The 23,578-nt window shown below is 34.4% G+C and overlaps 1 protein-coding gene across 1 annotated transcript in view; it reads left to right on the top strand.

Moving 5' to 3' along the window:
• The window catches only part of Topaz1 (testis and ovary specific TOPAZ 1), a 59,634-nt gene that overhangs the window by 19,632 nt on the left and 16,424 nt on the right, over positions 1–23,578 (top strand). The window contains exons 7-15 of the mRNA XM_047532302.1: positions 38–123; positions 1,467–1,592; positions 3,038–3,101; positions 6,714–6,865; positions 7,061–7,153; positions 9,068–9,183; positions 18,049–18,115; positions 21,087–21,261; positions 22,034–22,134. Coding sequence (XP_047388258.1) covers positions 38–123; positions 1,467–1,592; positions 3,038–3,101; positions 6,714–6,865; positions 7,061–7,153; positions 9,068–9,183; positions 18,049–18,115; positions 21,087–21,261; positions 22,034–22,134 — 980 coding nt within the window. The remainder of the gene's footprint in view (positions 1–37; positions 124–1,466; positions 1,593–3,037; positions 3,102–6,713; positions 6,866–7,060; positions 7,154–9,067; positions 9,184–18,048; positions 18,116–21,086; positions 21,262–22,033; positions 22,135–23,578) is intronic.

The following is a 23,578-nucleotide window of genomic DNA, read 5'->3' as shown; positions in this document are numbered from 1 at the left end:
AACATTAGTGTATAATGTCACTTTAAATCATTTCTAGATTTTAGATTTCCAGGAAAACATTCTGTACTAAGGCTGCAGAATCCTGAAACTTGTGAAATATTTAAAAGAGAAAAAAATACAGGGGTAAGTCCTCCATTTTTAAACGATTTTCTAAGGTATAACCCATACTTTGAACCTGTCTGGTTTTGTTTTTGTTTTTGTTTTTTCCCCTATTTGTTTTTGTTGTTGTTTGGCTTTTGTTGTTTTTTGGCTTTTGTTGTTGTTGTTTGATGCCAGGAATTGAACCAAGGGCACTCAACTACTGAGTCACATCCCCAGCCCTATTTTGTATTTTATTTAGAGGTATGGTCTCACTCAGTTGCTTAATGCTTCACTTTTTCTGAGACTGGCTTTGGACTTGCAATCCTCCTGTCCCAACCTCTGAGCCACTGGGATTATAGGGGTGCACCACTGTGCCCAGCTCCCGTATCAGTTTTTGAGCAGTTGCAGACATAGGGTTTGAATGGGGATTAGTGGTAAAAGGTAGGAAGTAACTAGTGACTCAGAGGATATTCACATACAGTAAAAAAAGGTTGAAAACAGAAGAGGGGTAACGTCCAAAATCAAAAATACAGAATTAATGGTTCTCTGTGATAAAAGAGAGTTGGGAGTATAGAGCAATTATGGGGAAAATTGTATAGCACTTCAGCTGCATCATTTACCTTTTCTTATTAATCAGAAAAGCTAGGGAGAATTGATTCTGATAAATGTATCCAAAATATGATGTATATTTTACAGGGCACAGTGGTGCACACGTGTAATCCCAGTGGCTCAGGAGGCTGAGGCAAGAGAATTGCAAGTTCAAAACCAGCCTCAACAACTTAGTAAGGCCCTAAATAAGTTAGTGAGACCCTGTCTCAAAAAAATGGCTGGGGATGTGGCTTAGTGGTTAGGTGCCCTGGATTCAATCCCTGGTACCTAGAAAAAGAAAAAAAATACAATGCATATTATAATAATTAACATTAACATTTTGTGAAATATGCAAGAGCACGAAAGGAGGGACAGCATAAACTTTTAAAAAAACAGGTAATGTGTGTGGAGGCAGGAGTCAAGGGATAAATTTTGCTGTGAACCTAAAAGAGCTCTGAAGTCTTTAAAAAAAAATGTGAGGTCAGTAATAACCTATTGGAATATTTTACACTGAGAAATTGATTAAAATTCAGATATCACTCTAAATTGGTGTTTCACTGTTTTCAAGAATGTAAATTGTTTGGAGCTCTGTTTTTTCCTTTGCAAATTAGCAAGCAGCTTTACCATGATGCTGTTTGGAGTATATAATATTTGTTTCAGGAATGGGGATTTAAGCTGAAGGGCAGCATGTATGAGGGCCTGTGTTAAACCCCCAACACCATAAAATGTGTTACTTCAAATATTTTTTCACTTTATTTTACAGTTAATGCATAAATGGAATTTTTCTAATTTCCTAGGTGTTCCAGAAGCCCTTAGGGTTGATGATACCCCACAGATACTGCAGATTTCATTTCAATACATTACGTGGCTGTGAGAGATCACAATGCAAGTTTGCTCATGTGCCTGAGCAAGGGAATGAAAAGGTAAAGCATAAAGTCCTTGAAGTAGAAATTGTGTTACTAATCTCAGTCATATATTTTAGTTGAGATTTTCATTCTCTTCAGATAGCATAGGTGAGCTTTGCCTATTGTTTTTTATAGAAGTGAAATTTGATACATTCTTTTGTGTCTGACTTTATATACTATTTTAAACTTAAGAGATAGGGTCTTACTACGTTGCCCAGGTTGGTCCTGAACTCCTGGGCTCAAGCAATCCTCAGCTTCCCAAGTACCTTGGGCTTAAAAGTATACACTACCATGTCTGGATTGCCTCCCTTTGGCTTGAAAGCTTTGATTTGCATCTATAGTGTTTTAGTAACACTGGGGTTTCTTTATCATTACCATATAATAATCAGTATTTCATTGTGTGAATATATCAAAATTTTGTGGATAAATATCAAGGTTGATGGGCATTTGGGTGATTTCTGGATATTATAATAGTAATGCTGTCAGTATTCTGCATGCTTTTTGGTGAATATATATACACATTCTGATAGGTTATGTTTAAAACTGAAACTGCTGGGTCATAGGGTCTGCATATGTTCCATCTTAGTAGATAACTGCTGAATAGGTTTCCGAAGTGGTTGTACCGAATTACTGTCACCAGCAACGAGAGTCCTGGTTGCATCATATCCTTTCTAGTTCTTAGTTTGATCAGCCTTTTAAATTTTGCCCTTGTGGTGGGTAGATAACTTCCATGATCAATGAAGTGAGCCACTTTCAATATGTTTTTGGATATTTGGGTATACTATTTGGAAGTACCCAAATATTTTGCCTATATCCTATGAAATTTGTCTCTTACCATTCTACAAGAACTCTGGATACAGGTTCTTTGTCATGTATATGTATTGCAGATATCTTGTACTTCATAAGTTGCCTTTTCACCTTTAAAATGAAACAATTTAATTTCTTTAGTCTAATTTGTCATTTTCTTTCATAGAGTTAACTTCTTGCATCCTGTCGAAGATACAGTTGCCAAGGTCGTAAAGATGTGCACCTATGTTTTTTTCCTTTAAAAGTTTACCTTTTGAATTTATAGATTTTCTTTGATATAGGAGTTGAGATACACTTTTCCCATGTGCATTTTCAGATAACCTGGTACCAGTTATTAAAAGACTGTACTTCTCCACTGCAGTGTCACCATGTCATAAATCAGCTGACAGTGTATGAATGATTCTCTTTCTGGGAGCTTTTGTTCTAATCAGTCAATGTGTTTATCCTTACACCAGTAAATGGTTATTTTTTTACATACTAAATAAGGTCTTTGTAACGAATTCAATGTACAATTTGACTATGTTAACCAAACAGTACCTTCTTTATTCCAGTGCTTGAAGCTCATTTAAAAATTTTGAAGTAAGCTTATAGAATTTAAATTTTTGTAGTTCTTATGAAATATAAAAAGGTAATTCACATTTTTATGACTTTTACAGGTTTGCATGGATGTGTTTAGGAAATATATAAGTATCAATGAACTGTGTCTGCTACAACGGGCAGGTAGGAGTTGAATGATTAGAAATTTTTAAAATATTTTTTAGTTGTAGATGGACACAGTATTTTTATTTCTATGTGGTGCTGAGGATGGAAACCCAGTGCCTTGCATGTGCAAGGCAAGCGCTCTACCACTGAGCTACAGCCCCAGCCCTGAATAATTAGAATTTTAATATGGGTGTTTCACACATTGTGCTGTTGTATCTTTATAGTTTGAAAATAAATTCAACACTAAGTATGAAAGCTAAATGTCTTACAGATATCTTGCACAGAGTGGTTCTGTTGGTCTTAGAAAGGATTAAAAGTAAATATGGTATTTTGATTGAAAAATTATAACCTGCTTAATACTATAACTCCATCTACTAATTGTTTTGGGTAGTACTAGGGATTGAACCTAGGAACATTTTACCACTGAGCTATATCCCCAAGTTGTTTGGTTTTTGTTGTTGTTGTTGTTGTTGTTTTGTTTTTTGACAGCATCTTGCTAAAATTGCCCTGGCTTATCTCAGATTTGCAATCCATCTGCTTCAGTGTCCCAAGTCACTGGGATTACAGGCATGTGCTACTATGCCCAACTTGTACCAATATTTTCATAACTTAGAAATTTCATTTACAGATGTCTGGTAGAGAAAATGGTATTGTTGATTAACCTTTAAACCCATCTGAAGGGATCCTTCAGAACCTGAATCTTCTCTTTTTTTACACTTTATTGCCAGCTTACTATCCCCAGTGAGTTTTGTGCAGTTTTCTAAGTTGGGTTATAATTCAGTGCTGCTGCTGCCACTATTCTGTCTGCTCAGGATGCCTCTCCTTCCATTCCCTTTCCCCATGGCAAAGACCTACTTAGCTTTCAAAGCTTAGTCATGGTAAATAGGATTACTTCCCCTATTAAACCCTTGTCTAATTCCACAGTCCTGTCCTACTCTTAGCCTCTATTTCCCCATACTAGACTATGAGCTCCAAGAGGACAGGGACCATGCTTTGTTTATATTTGTCACCTGACACAGCCACAGCCACATAGTATGATGAAAATAGTGTACTTCAACTTCATATTCATATACTTGAAATCTCCTACAGCTAAAAACAGTCTGACAAGCTTATTTTACTTTGCTGCCATTATCTCTCCAGGATTAGAGGAAGCATTTAAGGGAACTTCATCTATAACAAAGACATAGGTAAGGTAGAGGTGATAAAACTGTATGAGAATGTGATCATATGGGAATGCACCTGTCACCTGTTGACTTGATGTGCTTTTTTAACATCTTCTCCCCAATCCAGGACACAGTACAGGATCAAGTATTCATTCAGTTGTCACATCTTTATAGCCTCTTCCAATCTGCAATATTTTTAGTTTTTGCGTATGTGTGTGCGCGCACTTGCTCACGAGGAGGGAAGAGGGCAGGGCTGGGGATGTTGCTCAGTGATAGAGATTTGCGTAGCGTGCACAAGACCCTGGGTTCCATTCCAGTGCCAGAAATAAATACAAAAATAACAAGCATTTTAAGTGTACAGTTCTCTGACATTAAGTACATTTACAATGTTGTATAACCCTCCTCACTGTCAATTTCCAAAACTTTTTTCATCATTTTAGGCTACCTGTTAAACAATAACTCATTGTTCCCACTCACTTCAACCCCTGATCAACCTCTAATACGCTTTTTCTATGAATTTGCCTATTCTAGGTACTTCATATAAATGAAGTCATACAATACAGTTGTCCTTTTGTGACTTATCTCACTTAATGTCTTTAGGGTTCATCCATGTTATATATAGCATGCTTCAAAATTTTTAAGGGTGAATAATATTCCATTCTATGCAACCTGTTGTTTATCTGTTCATCTGTTGATAGAAACAATCCAAGTGTTCTATCCAAGTGTTGGCTATGAGGAGTAATGTTGCTCTGAGCCTTGATGTACAAAATATCTGAGTCTCTGCTTTTAGTTCTTTGGAGTATATACCTAGGAATAGAATGACAGGTCCTCTTTTATGTTTTATATTGAATTTTTATGTAAAACATGCTATCCAGAAGTTTTGGACTAAAAACATTTGAAAAATTACTATTGTTTAGCATCAGCCAAAATGTATCAACATAATAATTAGAAAAATTAAGTTGTTTTGATCCATTTTTAGGTAATTACTGTGATTTAAAGTAGTCAAAGGAAATACAAAAAAATGAACTTTATCACATGAATTTAAACTGAAACTAGATTTATCACTGATAATATGAAAAACAATTGCAAATTATAAGAATAAAAATTTAAAATTTCAGTAAACTGTTTACAGAGGCATAAACCACTCTCCTGTGAGAAACAGATTTGGAAAGGAATATCCAGTAGTTAATGATTCCATAGAATTGTGCACTTTTTATCAAAAAAGAAATGTAAGTACCCAGTTGTGGAAGATCATTGGTCAAGTAACGTTCTGAATCAACTGAACCTTTTTAAAAAAAGCAATGTAGAAGTTCATATCAAAAGCTATAAAATGTTAAATTTTTCCACTCAAGAGTTTCATGGTGAGGATCATTTTAAAAGGAGAATTTACATTAAAACTTTTTAAAAACTTTTTGAATAACATAATGACAAAAAGAAGGGTTGCATGGCAATTAGTAGACAATATAAACACTGTCTAATCTAGATGCTTTCTAATGACTCTTAAACATCTACATTCCAGTTTTATTAATGAATTACAGTTAACACTCTGAATTTCCCATGTTGTCAATTGATCTGTTTATATATAGGAAGATATATATTGCAAAACAAATAGCAAGAATTTGTATGTTCTCAGGAAGAACAAATGTATTAAAGCAATCTTACAACAAAGTTGAGTATTACTGCACATATTAAGGTTGTTAAAAATTATATAATTTCAGCATTAATTTTTCAACCACGCTGCTGAACTTCGTCATTAGCTAGACCTTGTAATCCAGCTAATAAGTGTTTCCAGTAAGAATAGCTAACACAAATATAAAACCAAAATAATTTTTACTGAAGCAGTTTTAGCTAGTGTATACAGATTTTGACCTGGGAATTTTGGAATGGGGAAAAAGTAAACAATGTAGTAATCCCAGTTTATTTTAATATAATTAATGAGGATGAATTAGAAGTGGTTTGTGTTGTATAGAAAATAGATTACAGAATTGGATGGATGTAAAGGGACTACTTTCTCAAGGGAAATTAATCATTATTGTCATTTTTAGTAAATTGCCCATAATCTTAAACTGGAATCAGAAACATCACCAGGGTTAACGTTTTGGGGATTAAAACAACCAGAATGGGTATGTGTGAAAATATTCTTCACCCATCACCAAATTATACACATATCCAGGCCACATACAAACTTTAAGACTCCCTGGAAGTTCATATCACCAGGAGTTCATATTGAAACCATGATATATTTGGCAATTCAGACTTTTTGTGAATAATACATGAATTAGCTCTGTCTAATGCTGAACATGCTTGGTTGACTTCATTACTGAACATGCCATTTTGACTTAATTTTCATCAGATGTTTCTGATACTGGAACTATGCCTTTCAAAGAAATTGATTTATACTACTGATGAATTTAGGAAATCTGGATATCTTAAAAGCAGCAGATGACTACATTTTTCTCGCTTTCAGTAAACATATTTACGGAGTACTACAGAAAGTTTCCTCCAGGTGTACATTTTGATTTACAAGTGCTGAATGATCTTCTAATTTCTTTACTCAAACATTGTTTATTGAAAGAAGTATTTCAGGTAGTGAACCTCAGCATAATGATTAAAATGCTGGTAAGTAACCTGAAATACATATTTTAATATGTTAATATTAAATAAGTTAATTTCCTTGTTTGAAGTTAGAAGTTAAATTTGTTTTCGGAATACTTCCTAGAAAAAACTTGTGTTTTTTCAGCATAAACAAATTTGAGAAACTTAAAGTGTGCTGAAAGACAATATGAAAATGAGTAATTTCTTTATTTTATCCAGCCTGCTCTGAAAATATTACTAAAAATATTTGAGCATGTGGCAACTATGAAATTAAGGACTGCTGTACCTGCTTTAGTTGATATCTTTTGCAAGGTATGATTTTATCTCTTATTTTCTAATAGTAAATAACCAAGAAAATACTTACTTCCACATACACTCTTGATGTGCCTCTTCTTCATTTTCTTTGATGCCAATGAATTGTTTTCAGAAATGTTTTTTCTCCTAAGATACTTTATAAACAGACTCCAGTGACTGACAATGCTTCCCCTCAAATGTTTCAAGCACACCAAGTGACTGCTGACTTATAAAGTCTTCGTTTCTACTCCTTAAGTATAAAGAAAATTTTCCTCTGAAAGATTTGAGGTCATTTATAACCAAATTGATATGGAAATAGAAAATTGTGACCAAAACAAATTAGAAACATGGTAGCTATGAATTAAATTTGCAAAAAGAGAAATAGGAATTTATTTTAACCTGTCTTTTTACTTTTTTTAGATGTTGATGGACCTTCATTTTATTCATTTATTTATATGCAGTGCTGAGAATCGAACCCACTGCCTCATACATGCTAGGCAACACTCTTCCATGGAACCACAGCTCTAGCCTTTATTTAAAAAAAAAAAAAAAAACAGAGAAATAGATTTTTATGATTTTTATGATTCTCAAAAAATATAAAACTTTTGAATATTTCCTAATGTTTAGTGTTACTTAGCCACTAAGTTACAGAGTAACTGAACAGATATTTGAATACCTTTTTTTTTTTTTTCTTTTTTCCTGGTAAAAGACTGGTTGTTGAGTGAATACCTCCTAGTTCTCAGTTACAAAATTTGAAAGAATTACTTGACTAGAAATTCTTCAAATCAAAAATTGCTTATCCTCTGTAGTAGTTTTAGAAAACCTCATTTAGGACCCCACAAATTGTCTGATACTGAATAACTTGACTTTCTACAAAATGTATCCCTGTTACTGTCCAAATAAAATTGCCCTTATAGGAGAGTGTCTAACAAAGACAAGGATGTTTCAATTTTGCATGCTTAACATTGAGCCATCGTTTCTGAAAGTTGTTTAATGCTAGTACCAACTTCCCTTTTGAGATTATTTCGGAGTTCAGTGATAAAGCCGTATCATCATGGAGAAGATACTTTTCCATCTTCTTACTGTAGTAGTGTGTAATACCCCTGTCTAATTAACATAACTGCCATTGAGAAAAGGGAAATGAAGAGCTTATTTTGCACTGCTTTGGGTTGTTCCTAGCTTATCAAGAAACAATTTATGTACACTTTGGTTTTAGAGCAGTATTGAAGGGCATATTTTCTGAAGGGCATATTTTTTAAAGTGCATTGGTAACAAACCAGATAACTTACTTGTTCTTTGCCAGACTTGTTTGTAGTTGGCCCTGTCCATCTAATCAAAAGGTGCTGCATGGTCAGTGAATGCAGATAGACCAACAGGAGTTCTTTCAGTTTATTCCATGAGAGCTGGGCTACATGAGGAAGATGGGAAATGAGGCATATGTGAATGAAAGAGAATCTTTAAATTGATTTTTAATCAAACGCTGTATTATATGTCCTCTGGGTTTTCACCTGTATTTTTACTGTATTATATGTCACCTGAGTATTGAGTCACCTGGGGTACTGATTATTTCTGTGGCCAAGAACCTAAGTGAGGCACAGGAAGAATACTACTCAAGAAGGTACAGTGAGGAATGATGTATGAACACAGTGCTACACTAAAAGATCAAGTAGCAGATAAGAGGTAGAGATAAGTGACTGAGATAACTTAGGAAGAAAATTCGGATTTTATATTCACATTTTGCTTTAAATTCTTAGGGTATCTTTCTGTGGTTCTGAAACATTTGAAGAAAACAACTTTCAAATTTTTTAAATGAGTTTTAATTCCACTTGTCTCCACATTTCACTTCTTCTGTCAAGTCTCTTCATTGTTTCACTCACGTTGGCCTCCCAACTCTTTCACAATCTTATGACTACTTCTTTTCCTCTTCTACAGCTTGTTGAAGCTGGAATGATGCTTGACCCAGAACACTTTAACTATATTGTTAAGCTTTTATATCAAGTACAGGCTTCCAAACAAGAAATAACTGCAGTTCTGGAAATCAAGTCCAGGTGAGAAAAATCATAATTAAGGCTAAAATATCTATTTTGGTGGAGACCTATAAAGGATGCAGGCAAAGCACTTCTGATTGTTCATATGCCTTGACATCTCGATTGTTGCCCATCATAAGCCCTTCTTGCATGTCTTGACTGGTCCTATCTGTCATTCTGTCTCTGCTCAACCTAACCACATCTTTCTGAGAGCCTCATTTCATCTAAACATCTAGTATATTAACTGCAAAAGGAGTCTCATCTTCTGTTTTATCATTTAATTCTGCTTTACATCCTCATACAGATTTCCTTAATTCTTTTTTTACTCCCTGTTGTGTTAGTTTAATAAAGTGCCTTAATGCCTCTCCTTCATTTGCTTTCTCTATTCAGTTTATGGACTTCCAAAGGCCTTTTTAAAAACAAACTTCTGATACTTAGGAGTAGTACCATAATGTACCTGATTTGAGAATAAGGAAAGCTGTGACTTCTCAGACTTTTTTCAGTTAAAGTATAACACACATAGAAAAACCATACAAATTGTAAGTATTTCAGTGAACCATAACTTTAAAAATGAATTTAGATTTGATAAAGAGCAAATGGCATCAACCTCTGTGGTTCTTCAGAATCTCAGAAATCTCTAGCTCCATTCTCTTTATCTTCTAATGGAAAGGTTCCCAGACTTTCTGGGTTCACTGTGTCAAGGCCAAAAGCAGTGCCATGTATCAAATAGTTAGCTCCAAAAAAAAAAAAAAGTTAACAGCATTTGTGCAGTGTCTGACAATGTCACTTGAAAATGTAAAAGAACCTGTGGAGCCCCTGTGAGTTTGCTGTAGTGCCAGCCAGGTCTTGGTGCATTTAGAGAACTACAACTCTAATACTACTTCTCTTCAAGCACCAGCAACGAAGTTAATTGGAGTTCTTTGAATTCTTTGATTTTTCTTATTTAGCTACTGATAGTTAATAACTGCTGGTTTCTGTGAAAATTATAACAAACGCTATTTGGGTTCAATAGATTTGGGATTTTCATGAGGAAGATTACTGCTCATTTAGCATATACTTTTGGAATACAATACATTTTTAAATAGGGTGCATTGATATATTAACATTAAGGTTATTCTTTCCCTAGACCATATGCTACATACCCATTTTGGGCAGTAGCAGTTATAGCAGAGAGATCAGGTGGCTAGCAAATGTTAGTCTTCTACCAGATTAAGTATCAACTGCCACAGGAGAAATGTAAACACCAGGGCTTAAGAGAGTGGCTCTATCATCCATGTCCCAGGCAGCTGCAGAACTCTACTTTTCAGAATAATTTAGAGTAGTATTTATTGCTATGGAAAACTCCAGAACAAACCAGCTTTTAACTTTGAAACTGGTAGAATCATTCAGTTACTCTTAATGGTTTCTTTTACATTCTGTTCTCATAGTCCCACTTCAGAGTGATTATATAGAATACTTTTAAGAGTTATTAACATTGGTAACCTGTTTGGGGAGAGTTCTGAGAGAGGAAAAAAAATTGTGTACAGTTAAGGAGTATGGATCATGGTTAGACAAAATGAACCTAACCCCAACACAAAAGGGAAAAATTATATATTATACTTGAATTTTCCTAATTCTTTTGGAAATAATTTCTCTCCTGGGCTAAGGAAATTGCTTTTAATGGATATTTGTTCTTTGCATTTTACTTACAGTTCATTTGAAAGATTTTCACAGTATATATGGCTTCCACAAAGAATTTTATTTATATTCAGATCATTAGTGAGCATGTTAAGTTTGCCTACACTCTACAAAATTTGTTTAACATGCATTTACTGATTTATTTTAAAACATTTAAAGTTAATAAAATGGCAGATATGTCTAACATATCAATACTGTTTTCTGTTTATTCTTCCTCTTTCCTTGTCTTGCTATAGGAATTATCTGAACCTTCTTTAGAATTCTATTACCTAGTGTTTGAGTGTCTTTTTGTATAGATTTTTTTATTAGTAATTCTAGCGCCTTTACCTTTTTGAACCAGCAATGCCAAATCTAGAAACCCTGAAAATGTCAGTATAAAAATACAACCAAGATTATTTATTGCAGCATTATTTACAATTACATGATACTGGGGACATCCTAAATATCTATACATTAGTTGAATAATCTAGTATATCCACTCAGTGGAGTATACTATGAACTGAATAGGTGATATCCAGCGTGTACTGTTGGTGAAAATGTTCTTAATTTGACAGTTATTGGCAAGGTGTATATAAAAACATGGCAGCATTCCCTCTGCAAGAAATTTACTTCCAATGTAAGGACATAGGGAAGTTGAAAGTCAAAGGATAGATAAAAACATGCCATACAAACATTAGTTTTAAAAAGAGTAAAAGTGACTATATTATCAAATAGATCTTAGAGCAAAGAAAATCATTAGGGACAAAAGTAACATGACTTAATTATAAAATGGCCAATACACCAAGAAAACATAGGAATCCTGAATGTGCATACACCAAACAGTTTCAAAATGCATGTGGTGAAGTGATAGAAATGGAGAAACAAAGTATAATTATAGTTGGGTACTTTGACATCCCTTTCTCAGCTATTGACAGTAGTACTAGGAATCAGCAGTGGTACACAATAGCACTATCAATCAATAGGATCTCGTAGGCATTTATGGAACGTTCCACCCCAAAGCAGCAGAACACATTCTTTTCAAGTAGCCTTGGAGTATTCACCAAGGTCAATCATATCCTAGATAGTAAAACCTCAAATTTCTTAAAAAACGGAAAATACAGATCATACATTCTCTCACCATAATGAAATCAAGCTGGAAATCAAAATGGAGAAATAACAGGAAAATCTCCCAACAGTTAGAAATAACATACTTTTATATAGTCCATGGGTGAAAAGGAAGTCTCAGAACTGAACTGAATAAAAATAAAGCATCACAGTTTTGGGGATGCAGTTAAAGCAGTGCTGAGGGGAAAATCTGTAGCACTAAATATTCTAAGCTCCCACCTTTTAAAAATCAAAATAAATTCAAAGCAAGCATAAGAAAGAAAATAAGGATAAAACCTGGAGTTAAATCTGAAGATGATAAAATAGCTGTTTGAGAAGATCAATGAAATTGATAAATGTCTAAAGACTAAAAATAGAGTAGACAAATTATCGGTATCAGAAATTAGACAGGGGCTATCAGTATAGATCCTGCGGCCATTAAAAAGATCATAAGGGATTACTTTGAAAACTTGAACATACATAAACGGCAACATAGATGAAGTGGGGCAATTTTTCAAAACCCACGAGATATCAAAATGTACCCTATATGAACTAGATCATCAATATAGTCTTAGAACTAGTGAATTTAATCTGTAAAAGTTTCTAGAAAAGACATCCCAAGGGCCAGAGAGTTTCACTGGAAAATTCTATCAGTTATGTAAAGAAGGATCAGTATGAATGTATGCAATCCTTTTTTAAAAAAAAAAAAAAAAAAAAAAAAAGGAAATACCAGTATGTTTTGAGACTGGTGTTACCCAGATAACACAACCAAAGAGTATGGAGGAGGGAGGGAAATGAGTATCTCTCACGAGCTGAGAAGCAGAAATTCTGAGCAAAATACTAACACATCAGATACAGCAATATATAAGAAATATACATCATGACCAAGTGGTATTATTCCAACACTGCAAAGATAGTTTAATATTTGGAAAGCAGTCAAATTATATATTATATGCTGATAATCAGCATATCAGCAGCAGCAAGAAAAAGTCATGTTAATACAGAAAAGCATTTGACATAATTCATCTGTGCTTGACAAACTCGGCAAATTAGGAATGAAAGAATTTCAGCATCTTTAAGAAATCTGCAACAGATATCATATCTTGGTTGAAAGACTGAACTCTTTTTCTTCTAAGACTGGGAACAAGGCAAGGATGCCTGCCCCTACCACTCTTACAGCATAGCATGGAAAATCCTAATCAACATAATTAGGCAAGAGGTGGGAATAAAAGGCATAATGATTGGAAGAGAAGAAACAAACCTTCATATTTGCAGTTTTCATATAGTTTCTATACATATGCCAAGGAATCTACCAGAAACAGTTCTAGGACTAATAAATGAGGACAGCAAGGTTACAGAATAAAGATCAGCTCATAAAATCAGTCACATTTCTATATGATAGCAATGAACTGGGGAAATCAAAATTTAAAGCACAGCACTATTTATGATGCCACCTAAAAATGAAATATCTCTAGATAAGAATCTGATAGAACATACACTAGACTTGCATGCTGGAAGTTAGTTACAAAATGCTGATGAAACAGACCAAAAGAGATTAAATAAACACATGTACTAAGTTTATGAAGTGTAAGACTCAACATAATAAATGTGTTTAATACAATTCCTTTTGTAATCCTAGCAGAATTTTTCTAAAATGTATATGCAAAGCTAAAAGAACTAGAATAGCTGAAGCAACTTTTGGAAAAGATTCATTCTACCTGACTAAAACTTACTATATGGCTACAGTAATCAACACAGTATGGTACTGAGTAGAGGAGGAATGAGTTTGAAAGTTTTCTGTTCATAACTTTTTTTCCCAGTCTTAAAAGAATTTAATAATGGTTTTGAGAAATATAATTGCTAGACTTTAAGGCCATTTTTTTAACACATTATAATCTAAAGTAATATCTCAAATATACATTATATTATCGTTAATTTTACCTTCCGGTAACCTTAGGAAGTAATAGTTTTCAGGTTAGAGTAACAACAAGCTATTGACTAAGAAATGTTTTGTATTATCTTTTTCAGGGAAATTCTTCAGTTAATTAAAAACAGACTTCAGTTCATATTTATTTTCCTTTTTCCATTGACATTTCTAAGACAAAATTTTCATACCTTTTTTCCCCAAAAAAATATTTTTGATGAATAGTGGACATCACAGCAAGATCTCAAAATTCAAGTGAAGGGCTACATCTAGAGAGTGAATTATTGAGAAATTATGCTCCATTTATGTATGACTTATCAAAATACTTAAATGCATTCTACTGTCTTGTATAACTAGAACAAATTTTTAAAACTTAAAATCTGTTCATAACTTTAAGGAACATGTTTATACCTTACATGTGATTGTCTGCCCTTTCCCGCTTTTTATTGGATTATCCCTTAAGCTTTAAGGATTTAATGTAAATATTCATCTTTTCTCTATTGCAAATTTTTTTCCAGTTCGTCAGTTATCTTTTGACCTTGTGGTGGTTTTTGCCATGCAGAAACTTTTATTTTTATATAACCAAATATGTCAATCCTTTTTCTAAATTGCCTCAGTTTTGAGTTAATTGTTTTGTTGCTTCTGTATTTCAAGTCATAATTTCCCTACCCCAGGACTTTAGAAGAACTTAACCATGTTTTTCCTGTTGTTTTTTTTGTTGTTGTTGTTTGTTTGTTTGTTTTTGTGGTGCTGGGGATTGAACCCAGGGCCTTGTGCATGTGAGGCAAGCACTTTACCAACTGAGCTATATCCCCAACCCCCCTATTATTTCATTTTTAAAGTTAGGTTTCTTATATATTTGGAGTTTATATATTGTAAGGTATCTAATTTTATCATTTCTAAATGGTTATCCAGGGCTGGGGATGTAGCTCAGTTGGTAGAGTGCTTGCCTCGCATGCGCAAGGCCCTGGGTTCAATCCCCAGCACGAAAGGGAAAAAAAAAAAAAAGTCCCATAAATGGTTATCCAACTTTCCCATCTTTATTTCCAGTGATTTGAGGTACCAACTTTATCATGTACTAAATTGACTATGTATTTGGGTCTGTTTCTATACTTTGTATTATATTCCACTGGACTGTTTGCATGCCTTAGTACCACACTATTTAATTACAGAGGCAAGTATTTGGTATGATAATTATCTCATTTTACTTTTCCAGTGTTTTCCTGGCTCTACCTACATGTATACTTTTCTATTATTTAATTTCTACTTTCTAACTTCTTATAGTAGGTTCTTGGTATTTTTATTGTAATTGTATATTAAATTTATGAATGAACTTGTGAGAACTGAGTCTTCTTGATGTCGTATCATCCTATTCAATAATAGGGGTTGTCTTTGTTCAAAGTGTTACTCAGCTTTGCATTACTGTGATGAATACCTGAGAAACAACTTAAAGACAGAAAGATTAGTTTTGGCTCATGGTTTCAGAGGTTTCTGTTTATGGTCTGCTGACTCCATTGCTGTGGGTCTAAAGTGAGGCAGAAAATCATGGTAGAAGGGAATGGTGAAGGAAATATGATCAGTTCATTACATCTAGGAAGCAAAGGGTGGGGAAGGGACTAGAGAAAACAAACCCTTCCAGTGACTGACTTCCTCCAGCTTGGCCCCACCATTAGTCCATTCAGCTATCAGTGGACTAATCCACGGATGAAGTCAGAGCCCTCATGAGCCAGTCACTTCCTGAAAACCCCACCTGTGGACACATGAGCCTTTGGGAGACATTCCAAATCCAAAACATAACATCCAAGTTTACTTTTGTGTCTTTCAGGAATGCTTTGTAATTTTTCTCATGTATGTATTTCAATATTTGGGGTGCTATTGTAAGTGAAGTTTTTTCGTAAAATGTTATTTTGTATATAAGATACTGATTTTTGTTTGCAAATTTTGTTCCTGCTATTTTACTCTGAAGTTAGTTGGTTTTATCCTGGAATCTGAGGTTTTCCAGGTATACTATCATATCATCTATAAATAGAGATAATTCAACTTCTTTACCATATGCCTTTAAGTGATTTGTCTGATTGTATTGGCTCATCCCTTTAGTACAGATTGAATAATAGTAGATAGAGTTGATATCCTCACATTGTTCCTGATCTTGGTGGAAATGCCTCTAGAATTTTCTCATTGAACATGACTCTGGCATCAGAACTAAGGTATATATATTTTAAATTTTTTTTTAAAGTACCAGGGATGGAACCCAGCTGCCAGCTGCTCTCATCCACTGAGCTACATCCCCAGCCCTTTTTCTAAAGACAGGGTCTTGCTAAGTTGCTGAGGTTTTGAAATTAGAATTTTCTTGCCTGAGCCTCTGGGATTATAGGTGTATGACACCACACCTGGCTGTATTTAATGATTTTCAGGAAGCATTCCTCAATTTTCTACATCAAGTGTTTTTGTCATGAATTGTCAGATCTTATCAAAGGCTTTTTCAGTGCCTATAGAGTTTATCATGATTTTTCCTTTTTAGTCTTTTACTATTGTATATGATATTTATGGATTCTCTAATATTGAATTTAGCATGCATTCCTAAAATAAATTCCCTTTTGTCATAGTGTATTATTTTCTTAATGTGGGCTTGGAATTCCATTAATGTTTTATTTCCTTTGTTACAATTGATCTTTTTGTTCAGATATTGGGTATTAAACCCAGGAGCATTCTACCATCAGCCCTTCTTATATTACTATTTTTTGGAGTGGAGAGGTACCGGGGATTGAACTCGGGGGCACTCGAATACTGAGCCACATCCCCAGTCCTATTTTGTATTTTAGAGACAGGGTCTCAGAGTTGCTTTAGCACCTCACTTTTGCTGAGGCTGAATTTGAACTTGCAGTCCTCCTGTCTCAGCCTCCTGAGTCACCACTGTGCCCAACCTTATTTTACATTTTGAAGTATGGTCTCACTAAATTCCTGATTCTACCCTCAAACTTGTTACTCTCTTGCCTTTGCCTCTCCAGTCCCTGAGATTACAGGTGCGTGCTACTACAGCTGGCTATGATTGGTACTGTTTTTTAGTTTTTTTCAGTTTTCTGTCTAGTTTGGATATGTTATATTTGCTTCCTAAAAGTAATTAGGAAGTCCTTTTTTTTTTAATGTGTTTTTAGTTATAGATGGAAACAGTACTTTTTTTTTTATTTGGTGCTGAGTATTGAACCCAGTGTCTCACAAGTGCTAGGTGAGCACTCTACCACTGATCCCCAACCCCAGTCCAGAAGTCCATCCTTTTTAATGCCCTGGAATAATTCATAGAGCATTAGGACTGATTATGAAAATAAACCCCATAGTTGGGTATTCTGTAGTACTCCTCTTCTTTTCTCTTTTTCTTTTCCTCTTTTCAGTTGCCAAAGGTTACTTTTTTCTTTTCCCCAAAAAACTAAGCATCAAAAGTTGCCTTTAAAATTGCCGAAAATTTTAGGTTCCTTCCCTGTGATCAGTGTTCTCATCTACTCAGGCACTTTTGTTTTTGTTGTGTTATTTGCATACATGTATGAATTTAGTCTTGGTGTTGGTATTTTTGATGGGGGTGGGGTATCGGGGTACCAGGAGCACTTTATCACTGAACTATATCCTCAGCCCTTTGGTTGTTGAGATATGGTCTCACCAAGTTGCTTAGGGCCTCACTAAGTTGTTGATGCTGGTCTCAAACTTTCAATCCTCCTGCCTCAGCCTCCCAGGTCACTGGGATTACAGGCATGCACCACTATGGTGTTTGTTTAATTATGGTGTGTGTTTGTTTAATTAGGACCTTCTAGTGCATTTTTTCTCATTTCTCCATGTTTTGTTTGCTTGCTTTTTTTTTTTTTTTTTCCTTTGATCTACCTCTGCTTGCCACAGATCATTTTTGAGCAATGAGGGCAAGGTAGGAGCAATAGAGATCATGTGCTGGGAGTTGGTCTTTTTCTTTTTATCCAGTTATGTTGAAGTTTGGGCATTCTGGTAGGCTGAAAATATAGTTTCACATGAAATTTATTTTTTCCTTATTGTTGCCTATGGTTTAAGGAGTTGCCTTTTTCTTCAGCTCTAAATATTTTTATGATGTACTTCATGCATTCATTTTTCTCATCTATCTTAGGTATAAACTATGAATAAATAGGAGCAGTAGTGACTTTTTGGGGGTGAATGTAAGTATAATTAATCTTTTTCTATTAAAGGTTACAGAAGAGGCAATTTAAAAAAAACTGGAAGTGTGATTTAGATTCAGCCTTGAATGAAATAGAGGTATGATGTTTTTATTTATTTATTTTTACTTTACATTTTTTTGCAGTACTGGGATTGAACCAAGGGCCTTGCACATACTAGGCAAGTCCTGTGCCACTGAGCTACATCCCAGCCCCATACCATTTATTTTTTAAATAAATTGCGGGGATCTCTGAAAATCAATAGCAAAAAAAAAAAAAAATGTTGGAATAAACCCCACCTTTAGGAAGTTTTTGGAATATGGCTATTGGAGAAAATGCTCAAGGAAGAGAACTTTGATTTTTATTTTCACAAGTTAATATTTTGAAATTGCAGACCTTCTAATATATTAAGTTGTGAACTATTCAAAAAATATTCAGTTTCAAAATTAGGTTAAGGTAGAATACTCCAAAGTTTAGTCTTTATTAATACTATGGCTAAGCAGACTCGTGCTGTCACAGATGGCTATAGTATGTGAAGTGACAAGGGTAATTCAGGATCCCACTGAGCTCTCCAAGAGTGGAGAATAAAGAGTAGAGGATTTGGGGGATGATTTTAACTTTAAATTAAATATCAGTTTTCTATTCCTCTAGTAATTAGTATAGCCTTAATCAGTATCTTTACATCCTTAAAGCAACTTTTTTTGACTTGATAAATTATATCTTAATTTATAACAAAATAGTAGGAATATAGTAAGTTTACTAAAATTTGATTTGTAACCCTTTTTGTAGAAATGTATCCCAAAATTATATGTGGGCCCCAAATTATAAATGGCTAAGTAATAGTAAAATGCAGTTTGCAAAAGTAGTAAAATTGCATATCGTTGTGGAGACAACTTACATCATGCTGGCCATCATCTGCTTTGTACAAAATCCATCTCTCCACTGCCCAGTTTAGGTTTGGGAATGATATCACTAAGTTCTTTAGGAACTAGGTAATTAAAACATATGTACATTGCTATCTGGAAATCAGAGGCTTTTCAGTAGTCAGAAAAGTAAAGTTATGATCAGTTACCTTAGAATCTCTGAGGATGACACCTGGGCAGCAGGATTTTTTGGGTTTGGTTTGTTTTGTTTTGTTTGTTTTAAGTTCTCCAGGTAATTCTGATGAGAATTGAAAATGCTACCATAAACCAAACAATGCCAGTAATTGTAGATATATTTTAAAACGTTCAGTAGGTAAAATTTGACTGATAGAAATGGAGAAACAATAAGGGTCTTATGCCAAGATGTGGATCTTGGACAGCTTGGAGGCATGAGGTAGAAATCATTAAGATAGATAAAAAACTATGAAGACTTTTCTCAGAGCTGAACACATTTCAAGGTTTGAACACACTCCAAGCTATGGTTCTTCAGAATCTAACCTTCCCCGTAAATCTCAATTTTTGGAAAAGTAATTCTTTTCTATTGTTTGAATTATATTTTCTCAAAAGTCATAAGAAAAAAAAATGGCTTGTCACTGAATACCTGTTTCTCAAGGGAGCTTGGGATGTCAAAGTAGAAACATCCCATGATGTGGATTTTGCTCCTAGGTGAGATTAGATTTGATTTCTTAATTCCAGGATGTATCAAGTTTCCTCAGAGGATAGCCTTTCTCAAAAAAGGGATCTAAATGGCCATACAAATTCATACTAATTGTTAGATTTCAGTTCTCTTAAAGACATGTTTATATATGTTCTGTCACACACCTGCTGTCTTTATCTGTTGTTCTCTTGCTGGTTCCTTCCACATTGAATAACTGCATCTTAGATGTTTTTGTCAGGCAGGATCTTTCCCTGGGGAATCTGGCAGTACTAGGCTAACATTATCCTTGAGCTAGTAACCAATCATCATGGCCATTGGATGGAATGATCTGTTACTTCGGTCTGGATCACGAGTCTACCCTAGATGAGAAGAATGGTCAATATCATTCAAATCATGGGGATTAAGACCTGCTTGAGGGGAGGGTAATCGAAGATACTGTGCTCAAGGGAAGAAACATGTAGAGTAGGCAAAAACAAGAAAGAGAGTAAAATCTCAGGGCATTTCCCCATTTTCCATTCTCATAAATCTCATCAAGGTCATAATCTTGAGGAATGATCCATGGATTGCTCTTTATCTCTAGTCTCCATGCATAGATATGTGCAGAGGCAGAGCTGGGTAGTTTGGGGAAGCCCTGGAGGTTACAAGGGGAGGGGAAAAAATGTGCTGGAGGTCAAACCTAAAATGAAAGTATACTTGTGCCACTTGTGGCAGGCAGGACCATCTTTTTTGTTTCTTATCCCAGCACTATTTCTTTCCTCTATTTTACTGACTTTAATGAATGAATGAATGTATATATGAATAAATGGATATGTGTCTGGGACCATGTTATTTATTCCCTACCATACCATTGAGCCTTCCTGTCAGCTCAAGATTCAGAGGAAAAAAAGATTATGAAAAGCAGTGCTTAATGAGTTAATTTACAAAAGCCTAAAACAGTTTTAAAATGCTCATTTATTTGAAAGTGAAGTTTTGATAGTCCACTCAGGAAGTCATCTAAAACTGCTGAAAAAGCTTTGGGCAGAGATTTTCCCCACAGGGCTATTTATAACAGCAGAAAATTGTAAACTTTAATACCCGACATTGAAAGAACAGTTAAATAACATATGTAAACCTACTCAGAATATCCTGTACCATTGAAAATATGTTAACAATAAATTGTACACAATAATATGTCAAACATAAATGTAAATGAAAAGAAAGATGAAACATTGTATATGCACCATGAACTCCAGGTATATAAAAAGTAAAACCTTAAATTAAAAAAAAAGATGGAAAGGATCATTCCAGAATGTTTAAAAAAAAAGAAAAGTGAATTTACAAGTGTTATTGATATGACATTTGTTAGTAAGTTTTTATAAGATTTGCAAAGATTGCTTTATTAATCTTTGTATAAACTCTAATGCCTCCATGTGCTTGGCCCATAACATGTTTGCATAAATTACATAGGTTTCATTTTGTCCTTTTTTTGTTTTTGTTTTTAATAATAATAGAATTGTAAAGAAAAAGGTGACTGGACCAAATTGGGAAATTTATACATTAGCGTAAAAATGGGCTGTGAAAAATTTGCAGATTTCCAGAAATTTTGTACTTGTATTGCTGAAACACTTACTAAAGACTGTAAAGAAGAAAGACCGGGTGTTCCTTTTTGTGAATTTGCTGAAACAGGTAAGATATCTCTATTTTGTTCTGAACATTGTGAAGAAGGTTCAATGATCTTAGCAGGAATATAAAGCCTTTAATACCTTCCATGTTGACAATAAATTAATTTTGCAGGTTTCAGATACCCCTTCTCTATGAATTTTTCTATCTGCTTATTGTTAAGTTATATTTTAAAGGTATAAAGGCAAGAACTGGTGTTTTAATATCAGTTGTTTTATATTCTTTAAATTGGTTAGACTATTGCTAGCACGTTTTACAGGACACCTGAATTTTTTAAAAATATTTTTTAGTTGTAGATGGACACAGTATCTTTGTTTATTCATTTATTTTCATGTGGTGCTGAGGATCAAACCCAGTGCCTCACACATGCACAGCAATCATTCTACCACTGAGCTACAGCCCCAGCCCTGAATTTTGTAACCATTTTCACTATTACAGGCAACAAAATTAATAAATTGAGTTTTGTTTGTGTAGTTTTTTAGTATGAACTCTTTACTACAGTTTTTATCAGGGGTTGGTAAACTCTGCAAAGGCCAGATTATAAGTTTTAGGTTTTGCACACACCACATACAATCTTTATCACATAGTTCTCTTTGCTTTTTAACAGTTCTTTCAAAATGAAAACTATTGTTAGCTCACAGGCTAGATTTGGCCTATGGGCTATAGTGTGCTCACACCTGATCTTTATGGTAGTATCAGTAATTTCATGTTAACTTGCATTTTCCATCATTTTAAGTAATTATTTCATTTTCTTCCATATGCATACTTTCTGTTTCAGTTAGCAAAGATCCACAAAATAGTGAAGTAGATAAAACTTTGCTGGGAAGAATTGGAATCAGTGCTATGTACTTCTATCACAAGCTGTTGCAGTGGTCTAAGGTACTTTGTTAAATGTTTTTTGTTCTATATAGTGTTAGTTTAAAAATTAGGAACAGAATAGAGGTTAACCTTGAAATTAGGAATTTGCTAATAATCATTACAGGCAAAAGAATGGGACCCACACTAGTAAGTGAATTATTAAATAAATCTTACACTAAATGTGAAAAGGGGTGACATCGGACTAGTTACTAGGTAGAATGTCATTATAGGTAAGACTTAAGAGGCTATACTAAGTCATTTATTTGAAGCAGTTTTCTATTTATAATATTTTTGGCCAACTCAGTAGCATCGTAATTCTGGAAGAGTTCAAGACACCTTTCTCTGAACCCTGGATACTCACAATTAACAAAATTCCTTTAAAAATACCTCTTAGAATGCTCTGGGACACTATCTATCCTATATCTTGGTGTCTGACTTTGAGGATTAGCTTACCATATAAGTGGACTAGTGGCCAAGACCATGTTGTATTCCTATACTTTAGATTTCCCTGAGGTGGTAAGCAGAGTTAGACTCAAAGACCAAGTAGTGGGCAATAATATTCAAAATAGTAAGTGCTAAGGAATGGAGTTGATAGAGTGGAGTAATTGAGAGTTTGGTCACTGTTGAATTAGTTAAATATATTTGTTACCTGCTACTTTTGTGGGGGTAGGTAAGAGGGATTGAACTCGGGTGTTCAACCACTGAGCCACATCCCCAGCCCTATTTTGCATTTTAGTCAGATAGGGTCTCACTGAGTTGCTTAGTGCCTCACTGTTGCTGAGGCTGGCTTCGAACTCAAGATCCTCTTGCCTCAGCCTCCCAAACCACTGGGATTACAGGCATGAGCCACTACACCTGGCACCTGCTACTTTTTTTTTAAAGAGCTCATTTTATAATTATGTGTTCAATAATTACATACATTGTCACTTGTATACACATAAAATTCATGAATTTAGAAAAAATTTCAACCCAGATGATGGTACAGGAGGTTGAACACTCATGTGGTAGGCTTGGTGTGGGCAGGATGTACCCTGTCCCTGCTCTCTCAATCTGTCACAGCTTTCACTTGGACCAGAAGAAGTACTAAAGATGCTTCTTGAAAACTTCTTTTGCTGAAACTTTAGATATATTTTCATTTCACTGGGTTATTGTTTCTTAAGGCATTAAGAGGTTGGTGAATCTTTAATTAAAAATGTTTATCTTAGTTAGAAAAATTATCACCTTATTTAGTGTGAAGCTTGTTGGTTTTTTTTTTTTTTTAATGAAGCCTATTCATTTTTCAACATAAAGTAATAAATGGCCTAGCGATGTAACTCATGGCAAAGTGCACTTTTGGTATGCTCAGACTTACTCAGTCCCCAGTACCAGAGGAAAATTTGCTGAAATTAAACTAAAAGTATCCTTTGAAAAATTAATGCATTTATCAAATTGAGGATACATTGATATCATTAATAAGCATCTGAAT

The sequence above is a fragment of the Sciurus carolinensis genome, chromosome 17, assembly GCF_902686445.1.
Source record: "Sciurus carolinensis chromosome 17, mSciCar1.2, whole genome shotgun sequence".
In the NCBI taxonomy this organism is placed as follows: Eukaryota; Metazoa; Chordata; class Mammalia; order Rodentia; family Sciuridae; genus Sciurus; species Sciurus carolinensis.
Note: the sequence above shows the minus strand (reverse complement) of the source record. Positions and strands in the feature narration are given on the sequence as shown.